Genomic DNA, 25,719 nt, shown 5'->3' on the forward strand with positions numbered 1-25,719 from the left:
CATAAACCCAATTTTGGCTGGGAGATGTCAGCGTGCATACAACTTAAAGTGACATCTCCCAGCCAAAATTGCAGTTTATGATTTTATGTAAAAAAATCTTATGCAATTTTGAATACCATAATTGCATACAAGCATAACACCAGAAAATAATCCTTCACACTGAAAAAAATATGCACCACCCAAGTGACTGAAAAGTCACAGCCACCAAGTCTTGTGACAGGGACTGGACACAAAGATGAAGTGTGGTTTATATTTAGTAAGGAAGTCTGGCTGGATCAGTGGAGGACTTCCTGTTGGCTAAAACACTTGATCTGGATGGAAAGGCTAAACTTTACTGGGTGAAAGGTGATTGAGATTGAGTTTTCACCAGCAAACAAGGTTTAGCGCCCCCTGCTAAATCTAGCCATTTGGGCAACAGGAAGTCCACCTGTACCATCATAGACTAAAACACTTGATCTGGATGGAAAGGCTAAACTTTACTGGGTGGAAGGTGATTGAGATTGAGTTTTCACCAGCAAACAAGGTTTAGCGCCCCCTGCTAAATCTAGCCATTTGGGCAACAGGAAGTCCTCCAGTACCATCATAGACTAAATACAAAGTGTGTTTGATAGAAGCATACTAAGAACTATGGGCATCTTAACACCAAACACAAAGTAGAGCAATCAATCTACATAAAAAATCATCACTCAGAAGTTTCATGATTTGACAATTTTATGTGTTCAAAATTTTATGATTTCAACTTTGCACACTCCTATTCCAGTTAAAAACTATTTACAAATTTATGAGTATGCATTCATGATTCAATTTTGAGGACCACTATACATGGCTAAAGCATCATACCTTAAAATATGCAATGCTTCTGGAGGAAACATGGTGGATGTATTTACATCAGATCAATAATAATTCTCCCAAAGCTCATTTGGAAGAATCTTCCTCATGATTTCCCAATGAAACAGTCCGTTCTGAACTTGAGCACGATCGAGCTGTGCCATATTCAGGTCTGTTAAGATAAACGATTCACTCGGTTTTTTCCCTTGATCTTGATTTTCTTGTCGATGTTGATGAGGGGGAAGTTTTCCGAGATCGATTTCGTGCTTTTCAAATGAATTGAGAACTTGAGATTGATATGCACTCGGCTCAAAGCCTTCTGTATCCATTGGTTTCTTGAAGCTGGGTTTGCTGGTGGGTGAACAGAATATTACCTGTGATGGTGATCAAAAGGAAGCACACGTTCAAACACGAACTCTGAAACTCTCAAAGTCTGTACTGAAGATCACCGCACCATGTTTTGGTAATCGGAGTCGGATATCGGGACGCCAGAATCTTCAGAAAAAGCGCGACAAAATGGGAATATTTCGAATAAGGTCGTGAGGACGAATGAAGCAGCCTCGGACAAGGGTCGGCCGACGAAGTTCTATCAGGTAATCAGCGAAATTCGTAGTAAAATCAGCGTCGAAGCTTGTTAGATTATCATCTGAAGAACAAAAAAACCTTCCGCGTGTTGAGCTCACCACCGCCAGCACTCCGTCAACCTTTAACTTTGCTCGAATCGCCCGCCAACATTCTAACGTGAATAGAGATGATGGAACCGATCCACCCGTAAAGACATCATGTATGATATAGTCGAAATCTCCATCGCCCCCGGCGTCTTGTCGATCAAGATAAACCCTAGCGTCCTCAAGAAAGATCCCGCCATCTGGCGTGGGGAATCCAAAATACTTCTGGGCGTATTCGTACACCATAGGATCGATTTCCACAACTGTTACAACCACTTCATCTTTCATTAGAACTCGAGCTGAAACACCAACCCCCACTCCCCTGAGAGGAACGTCAATTAGTAGCTCAATAGTCCGAATTTGAAGGATTCGTATGTAAAAAGAGAAAACTTTGGAAATGCTTACAGCAAAAGTGCTTTCAGTTTTTTACCTTGGCTTGTAGTAAGATTTTGATCCGATCTTTCAACCAGTCTGACCGCGCTTTGAAGGATAAATGTAGGGTAGATTGATTCTGCTTCCTGGATCGCTTGGATCTCGAGTTGATCTGCAGTCAGCGTGTGCGTAGCAGCTGAGCGTTTTAATATATTCTGTCTAGCCAATCCGATCCAAATTCCGCCCAGTAACGAATGATCACACCTCATGAACCTGAATTGTGAACCGTTCTCTTGAGTCAACTCTCCTACAAGGACCATGCCTGTTGCAGATAGCCTTCTGGCCAAGGGCAGGTAGTCGGCGTGGCTCGTCGATATTGTCTTTCGTTCGTCAGACTCTCGACATAGCTGTTTTGGCAATGGAAGTAAGAGCGAACTGAAAAGGCACATCAAAATGATGCTCGCGTCGACTTTCTTGAGGGTGATTGATCGTTGCGGTCTGGATAATTCAAGGAGCGCGCCTACGACCACGATGGCCAGTAACAATGCGGGAGCCAGGTTGAACTGAATACGTTCAAAACATCGTCGAGATTCGCAGTATTGCCGGTCAAGCTTCAACCGCCCATAGACTTTGAAGGCTTAATTATGCTTACAATTCGGCAGGGTGGAAAATGGTTCAGTGCCTGATTGGCCCATGGAATCATCGCCCCAGTGAGTCCATGGAGAGCCCAAGGGAGTGAGACATGGCAAATGATCTCGATCACTCCATTGCGTTGTGTGCCCAGTTGCGATGTGTATTGTTTTGTAAGGTTTATCTGGGAGAGTACCGTTTGAATGTGGTTTCAGAATAAAATCATCGAAGCGACGCGGATTTCGTGTGCAATGAAAATGAAACCCACAGCAGCCGCATGTCCAGCAGCCATCCCAGTCAGCCTGATCGGCCAATAAGCTAGAAGCTGAAAGATATGTGGACCCCGGACAACACCGAGTTTTCCTGAATGCTTTGAAAGCAACCGTCCGAAGGTGTGCGGGGCTTTCCAGACCAAGAAGGCTGCTAGGAAGCTGGCTGTTGTCGTATTCGGGACCAGGACGGGGAGCAAGAAATTGGCAAGGGGGGCGAGCAAGAAATCGATGATTTGGACCGATCGTTCGAAATTATGATTTGATCCAATCGATCCAAACAGCGGATGAAGAGCAGACTGGCAAGCCACTCTGGCAAGATCCAAGCCAAAGAGGGCGATGATGATACTAGCAAGCGACATAAACGATCCTGTCCAGGTGAGAGCCATCGAGGTAGACGTCGTTCCTTGACGAGGAGTCTTCTTGCTTGGTCGTTTCGCCATCGCTCCAGCTTTTCTACCTTCAGGGAAGAACGAGTACATCACCATCTGATGGCGGGATGCATAAATACGGTGTTCCAGTGCCACTTACTCTTGTACTACCTATATGTATCGTTCCAAAAGTGATCTTCGGCCTGTCGATGGCGAAATGCAAGCTCTTCGTTGAACTTCCCGCCAGTATACAGTCCCTGTAAGTAATTGCCTGTATACGCGCAGTGAGCACAATTCTCGTCGCCCAAGCGAGTCCCCCTGGCTGAACCTGGTTGAACTTTATTTTTAATCGCTAGGATGAAAATCATCCCCAAACTTGCCTAATGTGGGTCCTCCACCGGAATCGCCGACCCTCAAAAACCCGTGAACGACCTCCAAGTGCGATTCTCCTGGTCTCAACATATCTCATAGTTGAATCCCTCTCTCTTTCCCTTCTACTCGCATATGTATCAGATACTATAAGGCCCGTTTGGACGCATCATAACTGTAGGTGTTATATTGCACAAATCATTAAATAAAAACAAACCACTCATAATGTGGTACCTAAAGGTTTTTGCAGTCAATGTGAACAACTCATCTCCTCAATATTTCCATCAGATTCAAGAATTTCGCCCATCTTCAGTGACATAATAGCAATATTACACTTTATATTGTTCAAGAGTATATTGCTATTATGGCACTAAGATAGGCTAAATTCTTGAATCTGATGGAAATATTGAGATCAGTTGTTCACATTGTCTGAGAATGTGCAAGTGATTTGGGGTGTATTATAAGCTGAGGTTTTGGCAGTTTTGTTGCGCACAACAGATCCGAATCACTGCAGTGCTCATTGGCCTTTTGTCCTTCATCTTTGAAACTGATTATTTCTCTTTCCAACTAGGTGCAAGATTGTTTGTATAAGTGTTGCTCATGATGGTTAGAAGTGTGATTTGTGGTGTACAAAAAATATTGCGGAGGTGGGATGATGGGTGTAGTGTGGTCTGGCCAACAACAAGCTGGTCTAGCCTTTTGTTGGGTCACTAATTCTGGCAAGTCCGCTGTGGAAGAGGCCTGCAATGCCCTGTGAAATGTGGTTCAGGGCCCCAAGCCAGGTTCGGCGCCATCCAGGGAGCGTTGGAGATGCTCTAAGAAATTAAAGTTCAACTTGTGCACATGGGTCAAAAAGTGTCTTTATCAATTAACCACAGTACTTCTTAAAGCATTGGGTACATTGTGGTGTTCTTGGTTTATTTGATCTTTGTTGTTGTTTGTCTATGAGGGCACAACCCAAGCATTCAGGCCACTCGGGATCGTTGAGAGTTGAGTTCTTCTGGGTTGCGATGAGGAAACTATTCTTGAAAAACCCATCAATCTCCTCGCCCTAAAATTATATTAGGGAAGGTTAAAGGAAACAAACATGGCCATAGGTGCACGTCTTACTTCAGTTAAGATCCCACAGTATGTCATAAAATTGAAGATTCTGGTCATTAACTGACAGTGAAATGGGTTTGCATCGTTTTCATGTCGGTCCTATGAGACGCAAAATAATTGGGTAGATAAACGATCAATGGCCCGGCTTCCATTTCGCAACCAAAGAAAGTAGGCCTCTTATTATATCCACCCGTGACGAATTCAGTATGAAGACTGTTTGGTATTCTTGGGTTTCACAACCATTCAAAATTACAGAATAGAAACAAAAATCAGTTAATCTTCACGAATTTGGCCTGGTAACAGAAGAAAAAAAAAATAGATTGAAACTTTACCTTGGGAACGGATAATTTTTGAAATCTGGACTCTGGAACTTCAAATATGTTTGGTATAACGCGGTTCCATTAGGATCTGTAGGATTTATCACGATTGTTTGTCGAGGGCTTCAGTTGTTGGTCGCATGGACGTTTTAAGACTTGATAGTGGTTTTTCTTACATCCATCTACGTTGGGTGCGTCAAAGGCGTGGCCATTCACAGTCTAAACACGATCAAGAAAACGTTAGGAACCCGATTGCGTGCTTCACCTGTTTCAGTGATCAAATTACAACAAAACAGATCTCCGAATGAAACTCAACTGCGTCCAATGCAATAATCACGTCTACCTTTCTAGAGGGTTGAAGCAATGGAAACAAGGGTAGATTTTCTTGTGCCATCGCTCCGTCGGCTAAAAGCAAGGTCTCGGCGTTGGAATCGACAAATCCGCCGCTGCCAGACGGAAGTCCGGAATTTTGTCCATAAAAAGGATTAGGAATCTAATCGAAAAAGAGGGGGCATGAGCAAATCCCTTAGAAATAACGGAAACGCAAGTGTCTTTTCCATCCTTCATAACATGTTAGATTGATACCAACCAAAGCTTCGTAAAATGTCCCCTTGATTAATGCATTGGCGATTTTTTCGCCAAGGTTTGGCGTTGTATTTGATCCATCCTGTGTAGTTGGAAACAACGTTTTAGTCGATTTTTTTATTCCATGACAGGAAGAATAATGATTCGGTGATTGGAAAACTCACTTGGAAGCTAAAAACATTGCTGGAAACTCCCTATGAGTGGTAAAAAAGCAGTATTGTTAACCAAAGCCTCAGGCTAAATGGGGAGCCGTTCACGATTGAACTTATACCGTTTGGCCGGAGATTGATTTACCATTAGGAACCTTTATTTCACCGGAGGGAAGACAAAAAATGGTTAGAGATGCTTATTTTCCTGGATTAATTTTCCCTTGAGGATAGAAATATTAACCCTGCATTGTCAAAACCTTTCACACACGACACCGCTCGACCCTCGCCAAAAGACATCGTACTTCCCAAATATTCCATTGGGATGGATGCATTTAGACCGGGGTGCCATACTGAGAAATCTTCTGGGGTCATTTCGTCTATTTTTTCGTGGGAAATAAGAATAAAAGAACACGTCAGATAAAAAATAATAGAGAAAGGAAAGTCTGGAATGACGAACAAATGGGACTTTGTAAGGAAACCGGTTCACCCGGAGCTCTCCTCGAAAGACTCACCAAAATCGGGAGTGGGAACTCGCGCGCTTTGTAAGCAGGCGTCTCCTTGATGGAAGAAAATAGTATGCCTTTCCCGTCTTCCGGGTCATCACTGCAATCATGGAAATCGGAACACCAGTAAAAAGGTTGTTTCCAGTTTGGAGAAGATCTAAGTACTCACAGGTGTTGGGTAGAAAGCATTCTTCCCCAGATGCTAGTCAAAGATAATTTGTATTAGGACAACCTTGGCAAGTCTAATGAATCCTTGACGTTCCACGAAACTCACTCAACAAAACTAATATCAAAACCAGCCTTCCATTTCCTGTAGACTTGTGAGAGGTGCTTTGGTATGGCTTTATTTAGGCTCCAAGAAATATAGCCTTTTTTATCCCTGAGTCCCCATACGGTTACGTTTAGTTCACGCATACGCTGGAAGTCAGCTGTGGCCCAACTCGTCAACAGCCACGCGCCTCTAAGAAATCCCACAAATTTTGAAATAATGTATTAGTCCTTTGATATCGGATCCTGGACTCTTGCTCCGCGGTTTACTGACGCAGAAAGTCCAGTGGCATAGTTTGCCAATTGTAATACCCCACCAGTTTTAGCTTCGACGGCTTCTTTATTTCTCGAGTCGAAAGCGTCTAGCATTGAGGCACTGAATAGTAAAGCCCGGTCACCGCCGCCGGATGTCGCGAATGCAATGTTCGGTAGGGTTTCACCAGCAGCCCCCCCTGTGCTAACAGCAGACTCCAAGAATTGAGTGACATTGAAGTCTTGCAGGCGAAGTCGATTCAGGTAACTTTGCCAGAGCGGAATTGATATCTTTGCTTTTCCTGAGGTGTAATCATGCTCCCCAGGACTGATGGGCCACTTGGGGCAAAATGAAATTCAGCCAATCAATCTAAAATATAACCAGTTGAAGGGAAGCTGAAGACACTTACGGGATATTGATCAGCCTGACGAACACGCAACCCTGGTGGACACTGGACCCGGGAAGGTTCGTAGTTTCCCGACGGAGAATGAGGCAAATTGAAGTGTTTTTCTGGAGAGGAAGTTTCTCCTGAGCATCCAGCCTGGGTGAGAATGTTTGCTCCGATCCACAATGGTAGTAAAAACGAAAGGTACTTGAGGTGCGGGATTTTCCGCCGCAGATTGAGCATACTAACAGTGAACGACTTGATGAACGACTGAGCTTGGAGTAAAAGAGTGTGAAGATGCAAATTGCGTCGAGATATTTTCGCCTTGAGGAGGGGATTCACCTATAGTTGGGTTCCGATATTCAAAGCACCCTATGATCAACGCTGATTGGTTCAGAGGTATATTAAGCGCCAAATAGGAAACCCCGTTTTGTGGCTTCGAAGACGATCAGTAGTGGCTACTGGAGTCATCACACGAATGGATCCCATGCTAAGGCGTATCTTACTTTGTCACTCATTCTAGCATAGCCCGCTGGAAATTCTTGGCCGGAAGATGAGAGAATGTGAAGTCTAAGGGGGGGGGGGGGCGGGGGGATGTTTCAGCCAACTTTGGTAGTTCCAAACAGGCCAGCTTGTGTTTTGTGCCATGTACAATCGAAACATCAATCACATACATATTCGGATGTGGCCAACTCTGGCCAACTTCCACTGGAGTGAAGCCTTGCCGCGTTTCATCGGCAGGAAACTCGAGCTTAACTAAGCCTCTCCTTCGGAGACGGGAGGGACTTGTGTTAAGTTCGCAGGAAACTACAGCCATGCCAGGAGCATGTCACCGGGATCTTTAGCCAGTCCCCCACGCGTCACCGAGTCGCTAAGGCGACCAGGCTATGAGGTACGTAATTTGGTCGTCCAAATGATTTCAAACTCTTCAAGCAAGCGCCTCATCTCCTACTGATGCTTAGGCAAAACAAGAAAATCCAACGAGTGGTCAAAATGGAAGTCGACAATGACTTCGCCTCTAGTGTCTCATGATGCAGGTAAATGTTGTAATACAGGGTCAGATGAAATATTTTAGAAAGGATGAAACTGTGCAAGGAGAAGTTAGCTGATTTTCCATCTCTTGAAAGCTTTTTTTTTTGGTCAATTGATTTCCGAGAAGAACAAGATCAAGGTATGAATTCGGACATTCTTTCGCAAACTGTAGCAGAAAAGTGAGCAGTACAACTTGCGAATTGAATGCGAATGATGATACAGAAATGCTGAATGTGATACAAAGAAGGTAGTAAGAGGAGATGAGCAAGATCGATGAAAAGCATAGTGTGAGAGTCCGGTTGGTAAATTGGCTCTGGGGAATTACCTTAGCTGGACTTCTATTTCACCAAGGCACGAACACCCGCACCCTCGTCTCGAAGACTGTGGCCTTGTAATTTGCGCACTTCTCGGAGATACGCATTGTCTTCTTCTTCGGTTTTAGTCTTCTTGGATGATGATGCTGAATCATTAGGATCGGCAGTCCTTTTGCCACGATTTTTCTGCTCGTTGGTATCAGTCGGTCAAGTGAAAGTTAGCGTAAATAGTCAACGTGAGAGAGAAAAACAGACTTATGACTTACGATGCGCTGTTCGGAAGCCTGCTTCCTGTATAAATGGTAATCTCAATAGGGTCAACAAACACAAGCATTCAGAAATCGGACATGGGTGCTGCTCTTTAGGCAGGCTCAATTTGATGTGAAGCGTCATTAGATCGATTTATTCAGCTGTTTTGATGTTAGCGGGCACGTTCTCGTCATTATCCAAATGAGCAAGTCGACGACCAGCTGACAACTCACTCACATGCAACGAAAGGAACGGGCGGGAAAATCAAAAGAACAAAATAACATAAATGGAATCTTCTGAGGCTTACCGTGCTAGGGCATCCTCCTGTTTCTTTTTTTCCACTTCCTCCTCCTGTTGATGAGCGACAGAATACGTAATTATACATTAGGACACGCCGGATCGGTATAAGCTGGATCTCGGTTGAGCAAAAGTCGACGAACCTTCATCTTCTTGAATCTTTCCAAAAACGAGCCATCGCTAGTGCTGATTTAGCATTTGAAGATTCTGTAAGCTAACAAGGAGATGGGATGCTGGGATATCGGGATCAGGGGGAATTGACTCACAAAACACTGTTTGAATGATCATCAAAAACAAACATTGATAAGACACGGGATGTTCAGCATGCCATAAAGAAAACACTTACTTCATCGCCTTGGCTTTGGCAGCTTGGACTGCTGTGATTTCTTTCTTCTTAGTCGCTGGGTTGATGGCAGCCGCTGGACTAGCCGTCGGGGCTTGCGAGCCGGGGGTGCTTGGTGCTGGAGAGGGACGACTGGCTGGGGATGCCATGATGTTCTTGGATATAATCGAGCAGAATCGGGCGTTTCTCGAGGTCTTTGGTTCGGCCGTTGTTTTTATGTTGGGTTTCTTCGTGGGAAACTGTGTTCGCTTGGCAAACAGGCCCTAGCTACGGCCTGTTCATGACATGTCTCGATCTCGCTATCTGTCACAGGTCACCCCTAAGCCACTGGCACCTTCAGCACAAACTTGACCAGGAAACCTCATGTCTTGCAGTAAGGATTTTCACTTGTGACAAAGATTACATTAGGGGGTTTCAAACCACCTCCAGGAAGTTGTCCAGGTTGCACTTTCCAGGAAAAAAACACCTCCTGGAACGTCTCCTGCGGACCTGGATTCCTGACCGGCAAGACCCTCCAGGAGGTCCAGGAAATCAGGAAAAAAGAGTCCGAAACAAAGAAACAATACCATCTTACCTTAGCCCCGAACAGTGTCAGAACTGAACCCCCGGGACTTTTTTTCCTGCCATCTTCCCACCACACAGTCATTGGGAGGACTGAAACCCTCTCGATGACCGGTCTTACCGGTCATCTCAAGGACTCAAGGTGCTCGATGACCAGTGTTTGTACTGGTCATCGAGATGAATCAAGATTCTTGATGACTGGCCTGACCGGTCATTGAGAGAACTCAAGCTCCTCAGAGCATCTCCACCACGGGTGCTAAACTGTGTTGCCAAATCTTTGAGTTCGGCGACTGGGGCGCAGTTTTAGCAACCTGCAGCAAGGCAGCTTTGCACCGCAAGTTGCCATGATTGGCAGCTTGCAGTTGTGAAATGTGTGGTTTTGTGTTGCTGTCAGGGGAGAAGGTGAGAGTATCACATGAGAGATGTGTGATACTTGCAAGGGTGGCACGAGGTTGGGGTGCTATCCTGTTTCCAAATTTGCAAACAGGATAGCTCCCAAGAGGCAATTTGGCAGATTTGATGTGTGTTTGGAACCCACGGTGGTGTTGCTAAAGCAGGTTTGGGGTGCTATATCTGGTTTAGCAACCCGGTTTAGCACCTGCGGTGGAGATGCTCTCAATGACCAGTCTGGATGGTTGTTCTTGATGACCAGTACAAACTGGTTATCAAGGATGAGGACTCAAACCCTCTTGATGTGACCCGTCATCTCGAGGACTCAAGTCGCTTGATGTCCTTTGATGACCAGTACAAGCTGGCCATTGAGATGACACAAGCTTCTTGATGACCGCAATAACTCAAGATCCCCTCCCAATGCCCTGTACAAACCGGTCAGCGAGAGGACTTAAGCTGCTCAATGACCAGTACAAACTGGTTGTTGAGATGACTCACAGCTTTTCAATGGCTGGTTTGTACTGGCCACCAAGTGTACAAACTAGTAGTGAGTGTTATCAGCACAGTCTTAGGTGCAAACTCCCGGTCTCAATGGCAAGTGCGGCAAGCTTCCACAAGGTGGTGCAATTGTGGGCCTTGATGGCACTTTGGGAACCCGGCCGCAATGGAATTTTATGAGATAAAGCCACTCCCATTTCCTGGGAGTGATTCCTGGTTCCAATTTTCTGTTCTTGAGCATTTGGGGGGACTCAAACTCCAGGTCCCAGGAAATTTTTTTTGGTGGGGGAAATTTTTCCTGGAAAGTCCGAACTGAAAGACTTCCTGGAGGTGGTTTGAAACCCCCTATTATTCAACAAGAGGGGCCTTCATCTATGCTCACCAAAAAGGGATGATGGGGTCCTGTCCCTCCTGCTACTAGAGGAGACTTGCTTTGTGAAATTGCAAACGGCACACCCCACAGCAGAAAGGGAATTCCATAACAGCAAAATAAAAATGAAAGTCTCACTCTGCTACCTATGGAGCATTAAAATTTCAGAAATCCACTGATGAGCCAAACAAAGTTTGAAGCTGACAGCACTTTGAATTTTGGTGGTGTTTGTTTAATATTGGTCTCACTCCTGAAATACTGGATGTATGGGGTGCTGGTGGGGCCAAAATTCATGAAGTATATCTTGCCTATCTCCCTAGGTGAGATCCATTGCTCCTCACATGTTAATCAAATCTATATAATATCTTAGGTATCTTTGGGCACAAACTTAGTAAACATTGCTTGCCCACTGGGTGGGGGGAAGTAGCACAAAGCACCTTGTACATTCTTTGACCTCCAATCAGGAAGGAACTTGTTGAATCCCTAATTATGTACTGGGGATCCGGGTGAGAGGCTCACATGTTTTTTCTATTTCTTGCAGTTTGCCAGATTTGGGCCCACAGGGCCCAAATCCCCCAATTTACAAAACACATGATCCACAACTTTGTGAAAATTGTAAGGCCTAATTCTTTTATGAGTGATCTGGGGAAAGGAGGGTTGGGGTCCTTGGGTCTGAGTTCTCTGAGTTCTATTTCTTTTAAATAGATTGCAACAGGGAGTTTATGGATGTATCTTAAAGAATGATGATATTGATTGATCCTTGATTGAAGTTGAAGGCCCTTGAAACAGAAGAATGGGAGCAAAAAGGTACTTAGAGTTGTACTCAGAGATAAACCGGGTTCAGTGAAAAAAGTTACTAACTATTGATATCCTTGGCACCTGTTAGCAGCCTCTGGTTGGTGATCCTGGGTGATCTGAGTGTATGGTTCTGTCTGCCTGAAGTCGGTGCATCCCACAGCTGCATGGGGGATCCTGACTCTGAAAATTTTCCCAATTTTCTTCCATAATTGCATATCACTGACACTGCAAGCAAAATTCAAGCAACTGCAAGCAGTGGACATGCAAGAACTTCAAGCAAGCTTGTGGTATTACACAATTCTTTGTCAAATCTTACTGTTGACCAAGATTCAATGCACAGTCACTGTGCAGGAAAAGCTTATGTATTTTTGGGTGGAGCTAGAACAGCAGTTCCACAGCAGTAACCCACATGTAAACTGCTAGCAGTTGAGAGAGTTTTTCTTGTAGTTATGGTTGTCAAAGTTGAATTTCATGCTAAGGGTGTTCAAAGTTGAAATCATAAAATTTTCAATGCATAAACTCATAAAATCATAAAACTTTCAAGTGATGATTTCATATGTACCATTCTAGAAATGTTGCTCTAATTTGAGTGCTTGGGTGCAACATATTTTTTTCAGCTTAGAATTTTATGATTTTATGATTTTATGATTTTATGCAAGTCAACTTTGAACACCCTAGCTGTATAAATGCATAAATCATAAATTCATAAAACTTTGTTTGCAGGGGATCTCACCAATCTGCTTAAGTAATCTTTGGCTTTCCCAGCCAAAGAATTTTTATGAATTTATGATTTACGCATTTATGCATGCATGAATTCCAACTTTGACAACCATAAGTATATGTACATGTGTTTGGTGCACTCTGTTTCACCTACATGTGGGGGGCTGTGTGTGTGCTTCAAGAAACACCAAACTCTATGAAGAAGTTGAGCTATTGAAAAGTGACCAGTGACAACAATGGGCCTATACTATACTCTACTATAACTGGGCCTTTCTGCTATTGTATAGGTCTGGTTGTACCAACCTATACTAATAACTGTACCAGTATTGGCCCTTGCTGCAAGTGGCCCGTATAGTATTCTGTGGTTTTTCTCTGAAACAAAAAATACAGGTATAGTAACTTTTTTTGCCCCTGGTTACCGTGATAACACACTTAATCAGGTGTAAACATATAGCAATGATATTCGGGCTCCTGATTATTGTACAGGCAAACCATGACACCTACCTGGTCCTTGCAGTAATAGAAAGGGCTTATTTAGGTCTTGTTCTGTTGAGAGATTGCTCTCTGTGGCTCCAGACGTGGTTGTCTGTTGACTTCAACTACTTCAAAATCCATGTGGCTTTGTGATGATTTTCCCCTCTCAGGGATTTTGCAAGCCCAAGAAATAGATAGATTTTCATCCCTACTGAGTAGTGGTACTGGCCACATCTGGGCAGTATGCCCGTATAGTGTTGAGATTTTTTTGTTTTCTTCCTTCATTTGGATATAGTATTTTCAAAAAAATAATAATCCTCATGTAATTGGATATAGTATTAAAAATTCATTACGGAAAAAGGAAATAATAGTACTGTTATTGGACCAAAAAAAATATGATAACTATACTATACCAATATCTGTATAGTCAAGGCCCATTGTTGCCAGTGAGGACTAGGCAAGAAAAACCATATCTGAGACTGAGCTTCTGAAGGCAAAAAAAGTTTAGACCTTAAGGTTAAAATGATGTAATAAAAATGAGGTAGAAATAATGAAAAAAGGAAGAATTTCAGCCAGCTGCGCTGGCTCTATGGCGGACAGTACTAGAACCCCATGGCTTTCTGTTTTTTTTTTTTTTTTTGCCACTTGAACAGCCTTGAATAGCAACTTGCAAACATGAATCAAATCTACACCTGGCCTACTTTACAATCAGCCAATCAAAAAAATCAGGAGAATTACTAGGTGCAGAGGAACAGAAAAATGGCTTCAGGCTTAATCTATCCTTTGTAGGCTCCCTGCAAAAAATTGGTCCCCCTCCTCCAAAAATAGAGCAAATTCTATAGTTGGGGATAAAGCGTGCTTGATAGAGCCAAATTCTCAAGACATTTGCAAATGCCAAGTATGCAGGCGGCTCACCACAATCAATAGCTTGGTTAATACTTGAAATTTGAATCATGTACTCCTGATGCCATGCTGTTAGGTATGAGTGTTCCATTCTGGGGCAGAATAAATCCAATCAGGACCCCAGAAAGCCCCTAGTTACTTTTGTTGTAGATATCCAACAGATCTTTGCAGCTACCCACTGTTATTGTTATCAGTAGTGTGTAAATCTATGCTTCACATGTACCATTGCAGGCCTGTCTTTGTGAGACCAATACCATAAAGGGGCCAAATAAGACTTCAAGTGGCCTTTTATTGCATGATATTCTACTCAGTATATGTTTCTCCACGTGCAGATATCACCAAGGCTGCCACGGAAAATCTCTCCTTGTGTGGCAAAATTGCCCCACTCAAGGGTGAAAGCGCTGCGCTTCAAAAAGGCAGCGGTTTTGGTGGCCGCTGCGCTGCGCTGAGAGTAGCGGCCCCGCCCGCTGCGCTACCGCTTTTTGGGTCTGGCAAGAAGCGAGGACCCGCTACTGGAGGACTTCCCGTTGCAATCTGGGAGCAATCTGAGAGCCTCCCAGAGTCTCAAAGCCTAAATTTCCCTGCAAAATTGGGCTCAGATTGGGGTCTGGAAGGGGTTCCCAGATTGACGGGAAGTCCCCCACTTCCAGCGGTAGCGCAGCGGAACCATCGCTGCGCTACCCCCCACTGCCAGCCAAAAAAGCGCAGCGCAGCGCAAAGCACAGCTTTTTGGACTGACCGCGCAGCGGCTCCCCGCTGCGCTGCGCCAAAAGACCGCTTTTTTTGTAGCGCAGCGCAGCGTTTCAGCCTGGCCCACTGTTACTGGTAAAAATCACAATAATGGCCAAATTTGGTGGTGATATTGTTGTGCTACATGGTACTGTAGCAACAACTATGTACCCACCATTGCCCATCCCAAACCGGCCCATGTGTCCTGCATCTCTAAACCGTTTTTTTCCCAAAACGTTTGGCAGCAATTCTGTTTTTATTTCTCTTTTTTTTTCTTTTTTTCTCAACTGGAAGAATCAGTAGCCAAAGTGGTGTGTACAAGGGAGCAAAAAAAGAAAAAAGAAAAAAGGATTATTGTGGGCCAAAAAAGGATGGGACAAGGGGAATGGCCCAAAACCAATCAGCAATAACCAATGACTCCCGCTAGAGATCTGCGGGCCTGTAGTCTCAGGAGTGATCTAGAGCCCCCAAGAGTTAGATTTCCCTGCAAAAATCCAGCCGTCCAGGGCCTGAATCAGCATCAAGAGATTCTTTTGGGAACATATGTACTCCCATATAAATGGCATCTCAACTGGGATTTTACACAGAAAAAACAGCAAAAGTTTGTTCTGACAATGTCCATATCTACATGAGCCAGCAGTGCACCCCAAGCTTACCAGGGACCAGCGTGGCCAACCACCCCCCGAAAACCCCCTCAAATCTATAATATTACTATCGTCATCACAAAAAAGGCATGTATATTGTGTCCCAAAACAGAAGAGAGAGAGAACCAGAGATATATAGAAAAGCAGTCCATTTCGACACCATGAGAGCCGATGAGCATTGTGGGGTAGATATACAAGCCAAAAGGGCGCGCGCGCGAGGGCGAGAGGCGAGGCGGGCGGGCGGCAGAACACAGAAAGACAGAACGCGGGCGAGGTAGAGAGGAAGACTATTGATGAGGAGCGGGGCTTTAATAAATAAATAAATATTCGGCAGCTAGCGGGCGTTTTGTAAGGGCGTGTTGCAAGGATTAAACGAGGATAGTAGGCGCGTAAAAATATATCGAAGAGACAGAGACAGAGAGAGAGAGAGAAAGAGGGTGTAAGTGAGCACAGCGATCTAAGTCGCAAAAAAAAAAGACAGCAGATTAGGGGTGGGGGCGAGGGCGTTATTTGGGGCGCCGGTCGGAGCCTTCCAACAGTTGCTCGAACAGCCCGGCGGCCGAGGTGTCGTTCTTCATCTACCCGAAACGAAGCACACAGATCAGCCCACCGCGCCATCCACAAAAAACAGACCCCTCTCGCGCACACAAAAAAAGAGAGAGAGAACAAAGGACGCGTACTTGGAGCATGTACACGATGCCCGTGCGGACGCCGCGATCGGAGATATCGACGGCGACGCCGGTCCTGCCGACCCGTTCGACGCCGTCGGAGAGGACGATAGTGGAGATGAGGGTCTTGTTGCCTTTGTCAGCGGCGACGACGAGCTGCTTGATGTTGTTCGGTTTCTGGACGAAGACGCGGAGCTTAGCGGGGCCGAGGGCCTTCCACTGGGAATGGGCCTGCTTGAGGAACACTTTGGTCTTCATCTCTGCCGCGAGCACCGCCGGCCCGGCCTGCTGTTGTGTGTCCTCCGGACTCGCCGCCGACTCCGAGTCCGAGTCGTCCGAGCGAGCCCCGCCGTGCACCAATGGCCGCGACGCCCGCGAGACCGACGTCGCGCCCGACGCCGGCCGCTCGTGCACCCGCTGGATCGCCGCCGATGGCGGCCGGTATTGCCGGTCCCGGTACGGCTCCGTGGACGTCGAGCGGCGGATGGGCGCGGGGACGCCCGCGGGATGCCTCATGTCCTCCGACGGCTGGGTCGGCATCGGCATCGGCATCGGCGGAAGATTCGCCGCACGCGGATCGAAGCGCGCCCCCAGGGCATGTGCAGACGGCGCTTTGCGGAGCGTGCGCATCGCCATGGGGTGCCCGGGATGGCCAGCTTCGCCGACCGAATGCGAGGGCGGGGGGGCTGGTTGGGAGCGGTAGCCTTCGGAATACGTGCCTGCGGTCGTCCATGTTAGCCGCTATCCTCTCATGAGTTACATATATATATGGTCAGAAAGAATGGTGATGGACTCACTCGGACTCCTCAACGGTTGTCCCGCAACACCGTTCTGAGCGTGGGGCGGTGGGCCTAAGGAATGCATTGCCATCTGGTTGGCAAGCGATCCGCCAGCGTCTGAAGGGCTTCTGCTGTATTGGCCAGGAAAGGGCGGCGAGGCCAGTTGAGAGGCCTGGTGCTCGAGATGGGAGGAGAACGAGGACGGGGGACGCTCGCTCCTGTGCGAAAAGCTGGGACTGATCGGCTGCGATTGGGTGCCGAGCCTCGGTGGGATTCCGTTGATGGACAGGTTGGTGAGCGCAGATAGCTTTGGGTTTTTTAGCGAGTTGCTGCTCTCTTCATGCGGGGCTTGGTTGCGATTTTCAGCTGGAGCTACAGGGCTCATTTGTTTTTGGAGGGCAACTGGGCATAGAGCTTGTTTGTCAGTAGAATTCTTGGAGGACGAGCACATTCTCTCTCTCTCTCTCTCTCTCTCTCTCTCTCTGGTCGCACCTTGTCTTCCAAACTCGATGGCTTCTTGTAGATGCTGGACCCAAGCATCTCTCTCAGCCTGCGTATTGACAGACACTCTGACCGCTTCTTTGCCCATAGCAATCACTTCAAAGTCGGTCTCACTACCGACGGGGTTGACTTGCAGATGTTTTCCAGCCAAGGGGGGATACATCAGCCACATGTTGGGATGGTTGGGGGAGCACTGTTCCTTGTATTCGCAAAACATCAAGAGATCGGTGATCAGAATCAGTCGGCCGGAGGGGGTTTCGACTTCGCGGTTTGGATCAGACTGGGGGCGCAGTTTGAACCTGGCATCGCCGCTGTATCGTAAGGATCTTGAGTAGGCCAGGGTGGGAGGAGCCAGGAGAAGACGGCATTGCTGCGATGGAAGAGTGGATCAGCTTGAGTGATGGGCATATGAAACATTGGGCTGGCCAACCTTGGGGGCCATGGAGAAGATGTCCAAGCATCGGCTGGTGTCCAGCTGGGTTTGGAGGTTGATGATCGCCTGCTGAACAAACACGCCGCGGTTGACTTGGACCATATCCGGCTGAGGTTTGAGTGCGTTTGCCTGTTGCTGGGCCTCAAAGGTGTGACTGGAGGATGATAGGGGGGTGCTGGGGTTGGTTCTATCGAATACTTCACTGTCAATCAGGACGAGAGGGAAAGATACAAATCAATCTTCCAGTGGGTGTCACTCAGGGTAAACAGGAAATGGGTCCTACTCGGTGGTGCTCCCAATGCTGCTCTCAGCCAGACCGCTCAAGGCAGTCTCGGTCGAGGACCTGAGGGCAGGCGGGACAGGGGCTGAGTGGGTCTGGGGAAGGGGAGCTGTTGGTGGGACAGGGGAGAGCTGTCTAGGGGCTACAGAACATGATCTCAGTTTTTGGAGTGAGGGAGGAGGAGGAGGAGAGAGACGCACGGCTGAGCTGAGCAGCAACAGCAGCAGCAGGGCGTTGTTGGCTGGCGATCGGATCGGCCGGCGGATGGAGGGGGGAGATGCTCCATTGGGCTCGGCCGCGATCGATGAGCAGGCTGATCTGCTGTGCCGAGTCGTAGGCCGACTTGTGCTCGGGTCTGCCGTGCTGGAGGGAGTGGAGGAAGAAGTGGGCGAGTTTGCGGTAGTAGAAGAGGCGGGCGAAGGGCAGGGCGAAGAAGACGGTGAGGGAGGCGTGTGGGGTGGAGTGGGCGTCGAGCAGGAGGAGGTCGTCGGCGGGGTAGGGTGCCTCGGGGAAGATCGGCGGCGAGGGGGGGATGCTGGCCGGCCAGTCGAGGGAGAGCAGGGTGTGGATGAGCAGCTGGTTGGAGGCGACGTGGGGGTCGCGGGACCAGCCGCCGGCGCCGGCCCAGCCGGTGGGGTGGCAGTAGCGGTGGTAGACGGGCAGGAGGTGGCGGAGGAGCTGGGTGAAGAGGGCGAGGAAGGTGAGCAGAGGGTAGGTGGGGTGGGGCGGGTCGATGGGCTGGATGGACTGGGTGAGGAAGGCCTTGTGTGCGCGGAAGATGGCCTCGATGAGTCTGAAGTGGCGGTCGAGGTGTGCGGGGGGGAAGTTGGAGGGCGAGTAGGCTGCGGCTATCCGGCTGATGACCGTGTAGAGGTCGTTTGTGAAGGTCTTCTCGGAGCGGATGAGCTCGCGGAGCAGGTCGATGTGGTGTGCTGGCGGGGGTGGGGGTGGATGGCGGAGTGCTGGAGGGGGTGGATGGTTCATTCTGGGGTGCTGGGGTGTGCGAGGAGTGGTGCTGGGGGGTGCTTGAAGTGGTGCTGGGCTGGGCTGGGTGGGCGGGGGATGTGGTTTTCCAGGGGGCTGTGCCCCGGAAACAAGGAAGCGAACAGCCCTGAAGCTCATCATCCCAGCCGTCACATTCTTCCTCGAACATCCCAGCAGAGAAACTACATGCAACTCAGAATTCCTCAGCTTGATCTCTCCTCAAAAAAAACTGATGATCCAATGCTTTGCGATCCACAACTGCTATTCATCAGAAGAGCCCATGTACATACTTGCATATATACATTCAGTGTAAACTATCCAATCGCGAGGGGAAAAAAAACAATACAGAAGAGATAGATATGCAGATAGACCAAACTAGAACGAAATCACAATCCTCTTCCAACCTAACACAGTAAGCAGGGGTCCAGACGCAACGATGAATCCAATGCCAAACAGATTTCCCGATGAAAAGATATATGCAAAGCCCGCCCAGATCAGGCGATCACAGCACTCCGACGAAGGTCGACAGCAGACAGATCAGAAGGAGGCCGGCCGAGAACCGACCGCCGGCGTCTGCAGGCGCAGATCCGCGCTTCGAGCCGGTCTTCGCCATCGGGGTCGAGGGACCGGTCGAGTTGCTGGCATCTTCATCGAATTTAGTTGAGACTCGGCGGGATCACTAGCATTTCAGGAACAAAATCAAAATCAGGGCTCACCTTGTGTGCGTTGGTAGCGGAACGGGTGCGCCTCAGTGTCTGGGGGTAAGATATCATCATCATCATCATATATCAGCACCAGCCTCGTCTTTCCGCATGTACCGAAATACTCAACTGAAAACGTATTGGTCTAGGGACAGAAGCTCGGGGTCCGAAAAGGTCAAGTAGATGTACTACGACCGGAAATCCAAGATCAGCTTAGTTGCGAATCATCTGATGTTCAACAAGACCAACCTTGAACGTTTCAGCATACCTATATCAATCATCAAACACCACTCAGCTTTTCTTATCGCGGAATCCGCACCCAGTCGAGCCCTTCAACAACCAAACCAAAAAAAAAAAAAAACACTCACAAGAAGCTCTCCGAAGCATCAGACGGTTTAGGGTTCGAGGCAGAGTTGACGTTCTCGATATCCGAGAAGCTAGCAGGGGCCTTGCAGTACTTCTGCAAGGACTTGAAAGCCTGCCAGACGAATTCCTGGTACTGCCTGTCCCCCGTCAACCGCCACCCATAGAATGCAGACTCGATCACCTCGGGGCTGCCGGGCGTGCGGGAAATCCATCGTCAGGACAAGTTCAGAAGGTAGGACAGGTCTAAAGCTCACCGGAGATGGTAGGCGGAGTTCGTTATGTAGAACCCATTCGTCCGAAAGAACTCCATGTCCTGTGGGTTGGAGAAAAAAAAAAAAAGAACAGTTGAGTTGCAGAGCTTATGGGTCGAGAAGGAGCAGAGAGGTTATAAACCACGCAACTTGCGCGCTTGGCTTCTCATCATTGGTTTCGCCGTTTCGTCCCAGAAAACGGAAGATTTCTGGGCCGAGTCCAGTGGCAGTCCGCTTATACTGTACGCGGTCAAAATGCTACTCAGTTACTTCTTTGTCCTCCCTGACATAAGGAGTGAAATTTCAAAACTCAACGCTCTCCATACAGGTTGCTACCAGTTTCAGGCCATAATCAAACAGCTGATTGTCTTGGAAGACTTTCCCACCCAACAGCCAGTTTCCGCCTATCGTAAAGAGTCATCAGTCTGGCTTGTTTTTTTGGATCATGTGTGTCTGCGTGAATCACTCACCGGTAAAGCAAGCCAGATGCGAAAACTCGTAGTCGCTAGTCTTGCTCGAGCTGGAATAACCACCCAGGTAGGTCAAGTTGCCAACGGGCGAGACTTGGATCAGCTTCTGGATGGACGATTGAACCGCCTGTTGCCACGCTGTACGAAGAAGAACATCAGCCCGGGTTTCACAAGACAATTTGAATGGCGAAGCCGCACTTTGGTAGTAGGAGGGGTCTTTGTTGTCGATAAGCATGCCGTACTTCAAGAGGTATTCCATGTAAGAGCTGTGTGGCAATGAACAAATTGAGCTATCGAATATCTGCTGAAGGATCTAGGGATACGTACTCTGTGCCAGCTAAACCACTCATTTGGAAAACATAAATGATGTTTCAGTGGACTATTGACTTTGCATTACGAAAACGCGATAATTACTCACATCCCCAAGTAGAAAAATCACTCAAAATGGTTTGATTCTTGACCCCAAAGACCAATCCAGGAAGTCCGGGAAGTGATGAAGGAGTTCCTGCAAAGAAAACCCCCTTTATTAGAATTTTTAATTGATTGATCGGGAGGCGGGGAAAATACCTACTGATGATCGTTTGCACTGCCTTGGTAGCATATTGCAGGTATTTAGGTTGGCGGGTGTAAAAGCTCAGACGATCAAATTCCATGATAAGAGATCCTGCCTGAGTGTCTCAATTGGATTAACTACTGCATAGCAGAAAAAAATGCTATCAATTATGTGAATTGAGCAGAGGGTGCTCACGGATGCAGCACTGATGAAGTCTCGCACGACGGGCTTATTGGTGGCGAAATCAAGAAAGGGGAAGGGCAAGTTCTGTTGATCGTCTTGCCAGCAGACAAGAAGTCTGTCGCCTAGCCTGCGGGCTTGGTCGAGAAGCGCAGCGTTGGTAGCCCCCGATAGCTCGTAGGCTGACTAGATATGACGAGAACGTGCATTTGCTTCAGAACGACGTTATTTACAGGGATATAGTGGCTCCGGGAGTAGTTACGCACGAGGATTCCGGCTATGTATCGGATCGTCGACTCGAAGATTGAGACACCCTGTGATTACAAAGGTCACGCTATGAGTTACGACAATAGCACCACAGATTTGATCGAAAAAGAGTACCCACATCTTCCGTATTACTCTTCGAGAAATCGATCTTCAAAGTGTCTGCCACGCCCTGCGTGAATCGATCCTAAATCCGAACATGGGTGAATCAGTTAAGACCATATCTCTGCGTACAAGCCTGCGCCACCAAATAGTCTAACACTCACCTGAAGATTCATGACAAGAAGGGTGTCGAGAGAGTCAACCAAGGTAGCTGACCTGGACCACCAATTAAAATGATGAACGGATGAGATCAGCAGGAAAGCCGGCATGAGTAACCAGATGTTTCGTTGCGGAGGCGTACCAGCCATTACGAGTATTGCGAGCGGTTTTGGTGAGGGGTCGAACTGCAGGCAGTTGTGATCAGAGTCAGTGGGATGGCTTAATGAAGTTTAGTTGCGCCGTGATCCAAAACAGACCTTCGTCGCCGGGAAAGCCGAACTTCATGTAATCATCGAAGGCGCCGGCAAATGCGGTCTTGACCTCTTCGGCCCTTTGCTTGTCTTGATCCGACTGTTTGAGGCCTGATTTTTGGAGCTTCGGTGGGGCCTGACAGACAACGCTCGAGATCTGGAGCATGCATCCGAATAAGACCAGCTTCGCAGGGTTCGACAGCATCCTGGCCGATTAGGTAGTGGCTGGAATCGCTCGATGACACAGGATCCGAAAGGCTAGCGTCCTTGTGCGTGTATGGTGTGATCCGGAAACGAGCGACCGGTTGCTGATTATCTCTGCGAATCTTGGAGGGATACCTTGGTACAGCCTGTTGAGTAGAACGAGTGGAGTCGGCTGCCGAGGAGTGGTGGGAAATGGGGGCTTGCGTTGAGTTGGCGGATGGGAGCGAACTATTTGATGATCTCGACACCGCAATACATAAATACATACATATGTACATTGGCCCTGCCACAGTTGGAAGGCATCGCCGAGGCAAATAACGACCGGAGTTAGCAACCAGATTTTCGTGAGGGGTGAGGTTCCGACAGGCTGCCAAGACGAAGTCTGCGCCAAACGTATTGCCCATCCCCCGCAAAATGGGTCGGGCTGTACGATTTAGGGCCACTGGCTGCCTGATGGCAAACTCCGCAGTTCAGCATTGTCCTTCGCTTATCTCGGAAAGTATTCAGACCTGGTGGGCTGCAGCTATGGAGGCGCTGGACCGACAAAAATGGCCAATTTCGTGTTTTTTTTGTGAAATGCCGGTAAATCCACGACAAAATGGACAGATGAACCAACAAAGCGGTCATTGTTATGCTTTCAGAGCAACAATCCAGCCATCTTGGTGTTGGTCTGATGGTGCCTCTAGCCCGACAAAACAGCCACCATGGCTCTGAGCCGTCATTCCTAGCCAAACATGGTGCCTGAGCCGACATTCCTAGACAAAAATGGCTCTGAACCAGAAATTCTTGTCAGTCATGTTTCATGTTTTGACTCTAGCCATCTTTCCTTGCTTCCGCTTCCAGCATCCGCCAAACATGTGGGATCAGTATCTGTCTGTATCAGTGTATGTATTTATATAATGCATGTGTAGCAGTACTCAAACAGGTGTCAGTGTCAGGATTTGTTATAAATCCTGTAATTATGGTATTCAAAATTGCATAAGATTTTTTTACATAAAATCATAAACTGTGATTTTGGCTGGGAGATGTCACTTTAAGTTTTATGCACGTTGACATCTCCCAGCCAAAATGGGCTTTATGATTTTATGTAAACAGTGGCATATGTGTAATGACTAGAGTTATACAAAAATAAATCGGACAGGCCAAAGAGAGGGGTTCTCACGAATGTCGACAGACGAGCTAATGACAACAACAGGCACTTATACCAAATTCAGATTTTTAAAGAGAGTTCTGATAATTTCTGATGATTGTAAGACGGACTATGATTTGGGTTTGTACTCCTAGGATAATGCTTAGAAAAGAACAAAAATATTACGATGAGGAAAGGAGAAATACAACTGGAGAAACTATTTATGTTACAAAATGCTCTTGCGCTATTCTTTGGCTTTTCCGCTAATCAATGTATAAATCGCGGAGATACAAGCTTTGTATTTCCTCTTCTTGATCCTTAAGTCCTGTCGGAACTCCGAGTTGTTGCACGTCCGCTATCTGTAAATTAAAATGCCTTGATGAGTAAGGTTACGTGTTCCCTTACGCTTATTTACGCGTATCTAAGTTGGACAAGCTTAGTAAAACCTATTGCGTGATGAAACGTAATTATAATTTTCACAATATGCAATTTTGAATACCATAAGTAGTAAAATGAGCAGCCTGGTTCCTATATATACCTCTTCTGTTTTAACCCGCTCCAACTCCCCCCTCATTCTCGGCAACTCCTTTATCACTCAACAGGGGGTTGGTTAGGTGCCCTGAAGAGTTGGTCAAGCTGTTTACATGCTGACTTTTGACATTGTGCTCTCTATATCATGCTGCTCTCTGACTTGGGGGTTGGTTAGGTGCCCAGGAGACTCAGAACGGCATTTCAGAGCATATGATTTGAGGAATTGAGACCAGTCCAATGGCTTCAACTTCTCCAAGTCAACTGGACTCTGCAAGGGAGACCTGTTCTCACCAACAAAGCTCACTGAGGAGCATGCTGCTGCACGTACATACCTTACCAGCCAGTGGCAAAATTTCATTGTTGCCCACTGGCCTGCCAAGGCTCCTGGAAAGTTGTTTATAAAGTACCTTGGCTTCCCAAGGGCTACCAATGAGCTGATTCAAAATCCTGGACGCACTGGGGACGGGGTGATTGGTCTCTTTTGCTTGAGCCGTGGGTAACACATCCTTCTGCTCACAGTTTTGGCGCCGTGCCGCGGCGCCTGGGGAGTCCCAAAAGCCGGTTTAGGCTTCCCAAGACTCTGTCTGGGTTGGAGGGAGGTTTGATCCCGGGTCCGCTGAGAATGTTCCTCCCAAGGGCCTCACTTCGGCTAGAGCTTGCTCAAGAGGGATCTCCTGGCCGAGCAACATTGGTAAGGGAGGAGGGGTTAGCAAAGCGGGTCCTCCGGGAGCAGGCACAACCCAAAAGGAAGCGATGACTAAGGCGCTAGTGGAAAGTTTAACGGTTCTTTCTTGGGGGCAAAAGGGCAGGCAAGGACCGAGGGGACTATGTACACACCTCCCTGTACTTCCGCTGGCACGTGACTACACTGGAATCTACAGCGCCCCTTGTCACGGAAGTGGTTATAGGATCCTACAGTTGTACAGGGACCAAGCTAGGCGATCATGGGCTACTTCGCTCCCGCTTTGCTCCCAGTAACAAATATTCTTTCTTGTTTTTTAAAAATAAAAATAAAAAAAGTGAAACTAAAAAGATGTCCAACATGTCGGTCCAGCGCCTCCATATGCAGCTCCCCTTTGGAAGCAAAGCACCCTTCATGAGATGGATTACCATATTGTGATTTGTGTTGGATGTAACGGTTGCAGTGGAGCTTGACAAAGGCCCCATCTGACTCAAATATGAACCCAATTTGAGTCACCCTGACTCTGAGTCACCCCTGGCTGAGTCTTAAATAGCACTGTTCACGTAAGAAATCTATGACCATGGTGAGAGATATATATCAGCATACTTTCCCAGCCAAATTGGCTGGCACAATGGGATAAACTTTATTTCAATCTTGCTGATGTTGTGAACAGTGCTAATGTAAGTTTCTCGAAGAGTCAAACGGACGAGAGTGATCAATCAGAATCCAGAGCAATCAGGAGCTTTGTGTGGCTTCAACTATATGCTCTGATTACCGAGGAAGTGCCTGGAGTTCAAAACAAAGTGAAAGCAGAAGTACATGCATTTTAACCTCCTTCCCAA

General features: G+C 47.3%; 5 protein-coding genes across 5 annotated transcripts; all 5 read right to left on the reverse strand.

Annotated features, from left to right (window-relative positions):
- Positions 1 to 893: 893 nt before the first annotated feature.
- On the reverse strand, positions 894 to 3,210 carry PtA15_12A500 (uncharacterized protein; the record flags this gene model as incomplete). Its single annotated transcript, XM_053162116.1, has 6 exons — positions 894 to 1,202; positions 1,283 to 1,414; positions 1,512 to 1,818; positions 1,902 to 2,431; positions 2,521 to 2,682; positions 2,767 to 3,210. 6 exons carry the CDS (start codon positions 3,208 to 3,210, stop codon positions 894 to 896), a joined length of 1,884 nt encoding a protein of 627 aa, XP_053026065.1.
- A 1,165-nt stretch (positions 3,211 to 4,375) lies between these two features.
- PtA15_12A501 (uncharacterized protein) lies at positions 4,376 to 7,310 on the reverse strand (the record flags this gene model as incomplete). Its single annotated transcript, XM_053162117.1, has 14 exons — positions 4,376 to 4,558; positions 4,674 to 4,833; positions 4,941 to 5,016; positions 5,102 to 5,144; positions 5,242 to 5,418; positions 5,515 to 5,592; positions 5,675 to 5,704; positions 5,805 to 5,814; positions 5,901 to 6,036; positions 6,117 to 6,262; positions 6,332 to 6,364; positions 6,437 to 6,622; positions 6,704 to 7,020; positions 7,092 to 7,310. The coding sequence occupies 14 exons, from the start codon at positions 7,308 to 7,310 to the stop codon at positions 4,376 to 4,378; spliced, it is 1,794 nt and encodes a 597-aa protein (XP_053026066.1).
- Positions 7,311 to 8,437: 1,127 nt separating this feature from the next.
- On the reverse strand, positions 8,438 to 9,451 carry PtA15_12A502 (uncharacterized protein; the record flags this gene model as incomplete). Its single annotated transcript, XM_053162118.1, has 6 exons — positions 8,438 to 8,599; positions 8,680 to 8,704; positions 8,970 to 9,013; positions 9,103 to 9,145; positions 9,226 to 9,231; positions 9,306 to 9,451. The coding sequence occupies 6 exons, from the start codon at positions 9,449 to 9,451 to the stop codon at positions 8,438 to 8,440; spliced, it is 426 nt and encodes a 141-aa protein (XP_053026067.1).
- A 6,444-nt stretch (positions 9,452 to 15,895) lies between these two features.
- On the reverse strand, positions 15,896 to 19,034 carry PtA15_12A503 (uncharacterized protein; the record flags this gene model as incomplete). The annotated part of the gene is made up of 7 exons (XM_053162119.1): positions 15,896 to 15,967; positions 16,070 to 16,776; positions 16,855 to 17,238; positions 17,329 to 17,707; positions 17,768 to 17,972; positions 18,054 to 18,192; positions 18,251 to 19,034. 7 exons carry the CDS (start codon positions 19,032 to 19,034, stop codon positions 15,896 to 15,898), a joined length of 2,670 nt encoding a protein of 889 aa, XP_053026068.1.
- A 502-nt stretch (positions 19,035 to 19,536) lies between these two features.
- Positions 19,537 to 22,536, reverse strand: PtA15_12A504 (uncharacterized protein; the record flags this gene model as incomplete). Its single annotated transcript, XM_053162120.1, has 19 exons — positions 19,537 to 19,679; positions 19,751 to 19,789; positions 19,866 to 19,923; positions 19,985 to 20,003; positions 20,104 to 20,289; positions 20,356 to 20,414; positions 20,503 to 20,592; positions 20,668 to 20,756; positions 20,823 to 20,960; positions 21,021 to 21,088; positions 21,150 to 21,159; positions 21,241 to 21,327; positions 21,394 to 21,490; positions 21,571 to 21,741; positions 21,822 to 21,869; positions 21,941 to 22,006; positions 22,086 to 22,137; positions 22,223 to 22,265; positions 22,338 to 22,536. 19 exons carry the CDS (start codon positions 22,534 to 22,536, stop codon positions 19,537 to 19,539), a joined length of 1,662 nt encoding a protein of 553 aa, XP_053026069.1.
- Between the last annotated feature and the right edge of the window lie 3,183 nt (positions 22,537 to 25,719).

The sequence above is a fragment of the Puccinia triticina genome, chromosome 12A (genome assembly GCF_026914185.1).
Source record: "Puccinia triticina chromosome 12A, complete sequence".
NCBI lineage: Eukaryota > Fungi > Basidiomycota > Pucciniomycetes > Pucciniales > Pucciniaceae > Puccinia > Puccinia triticina.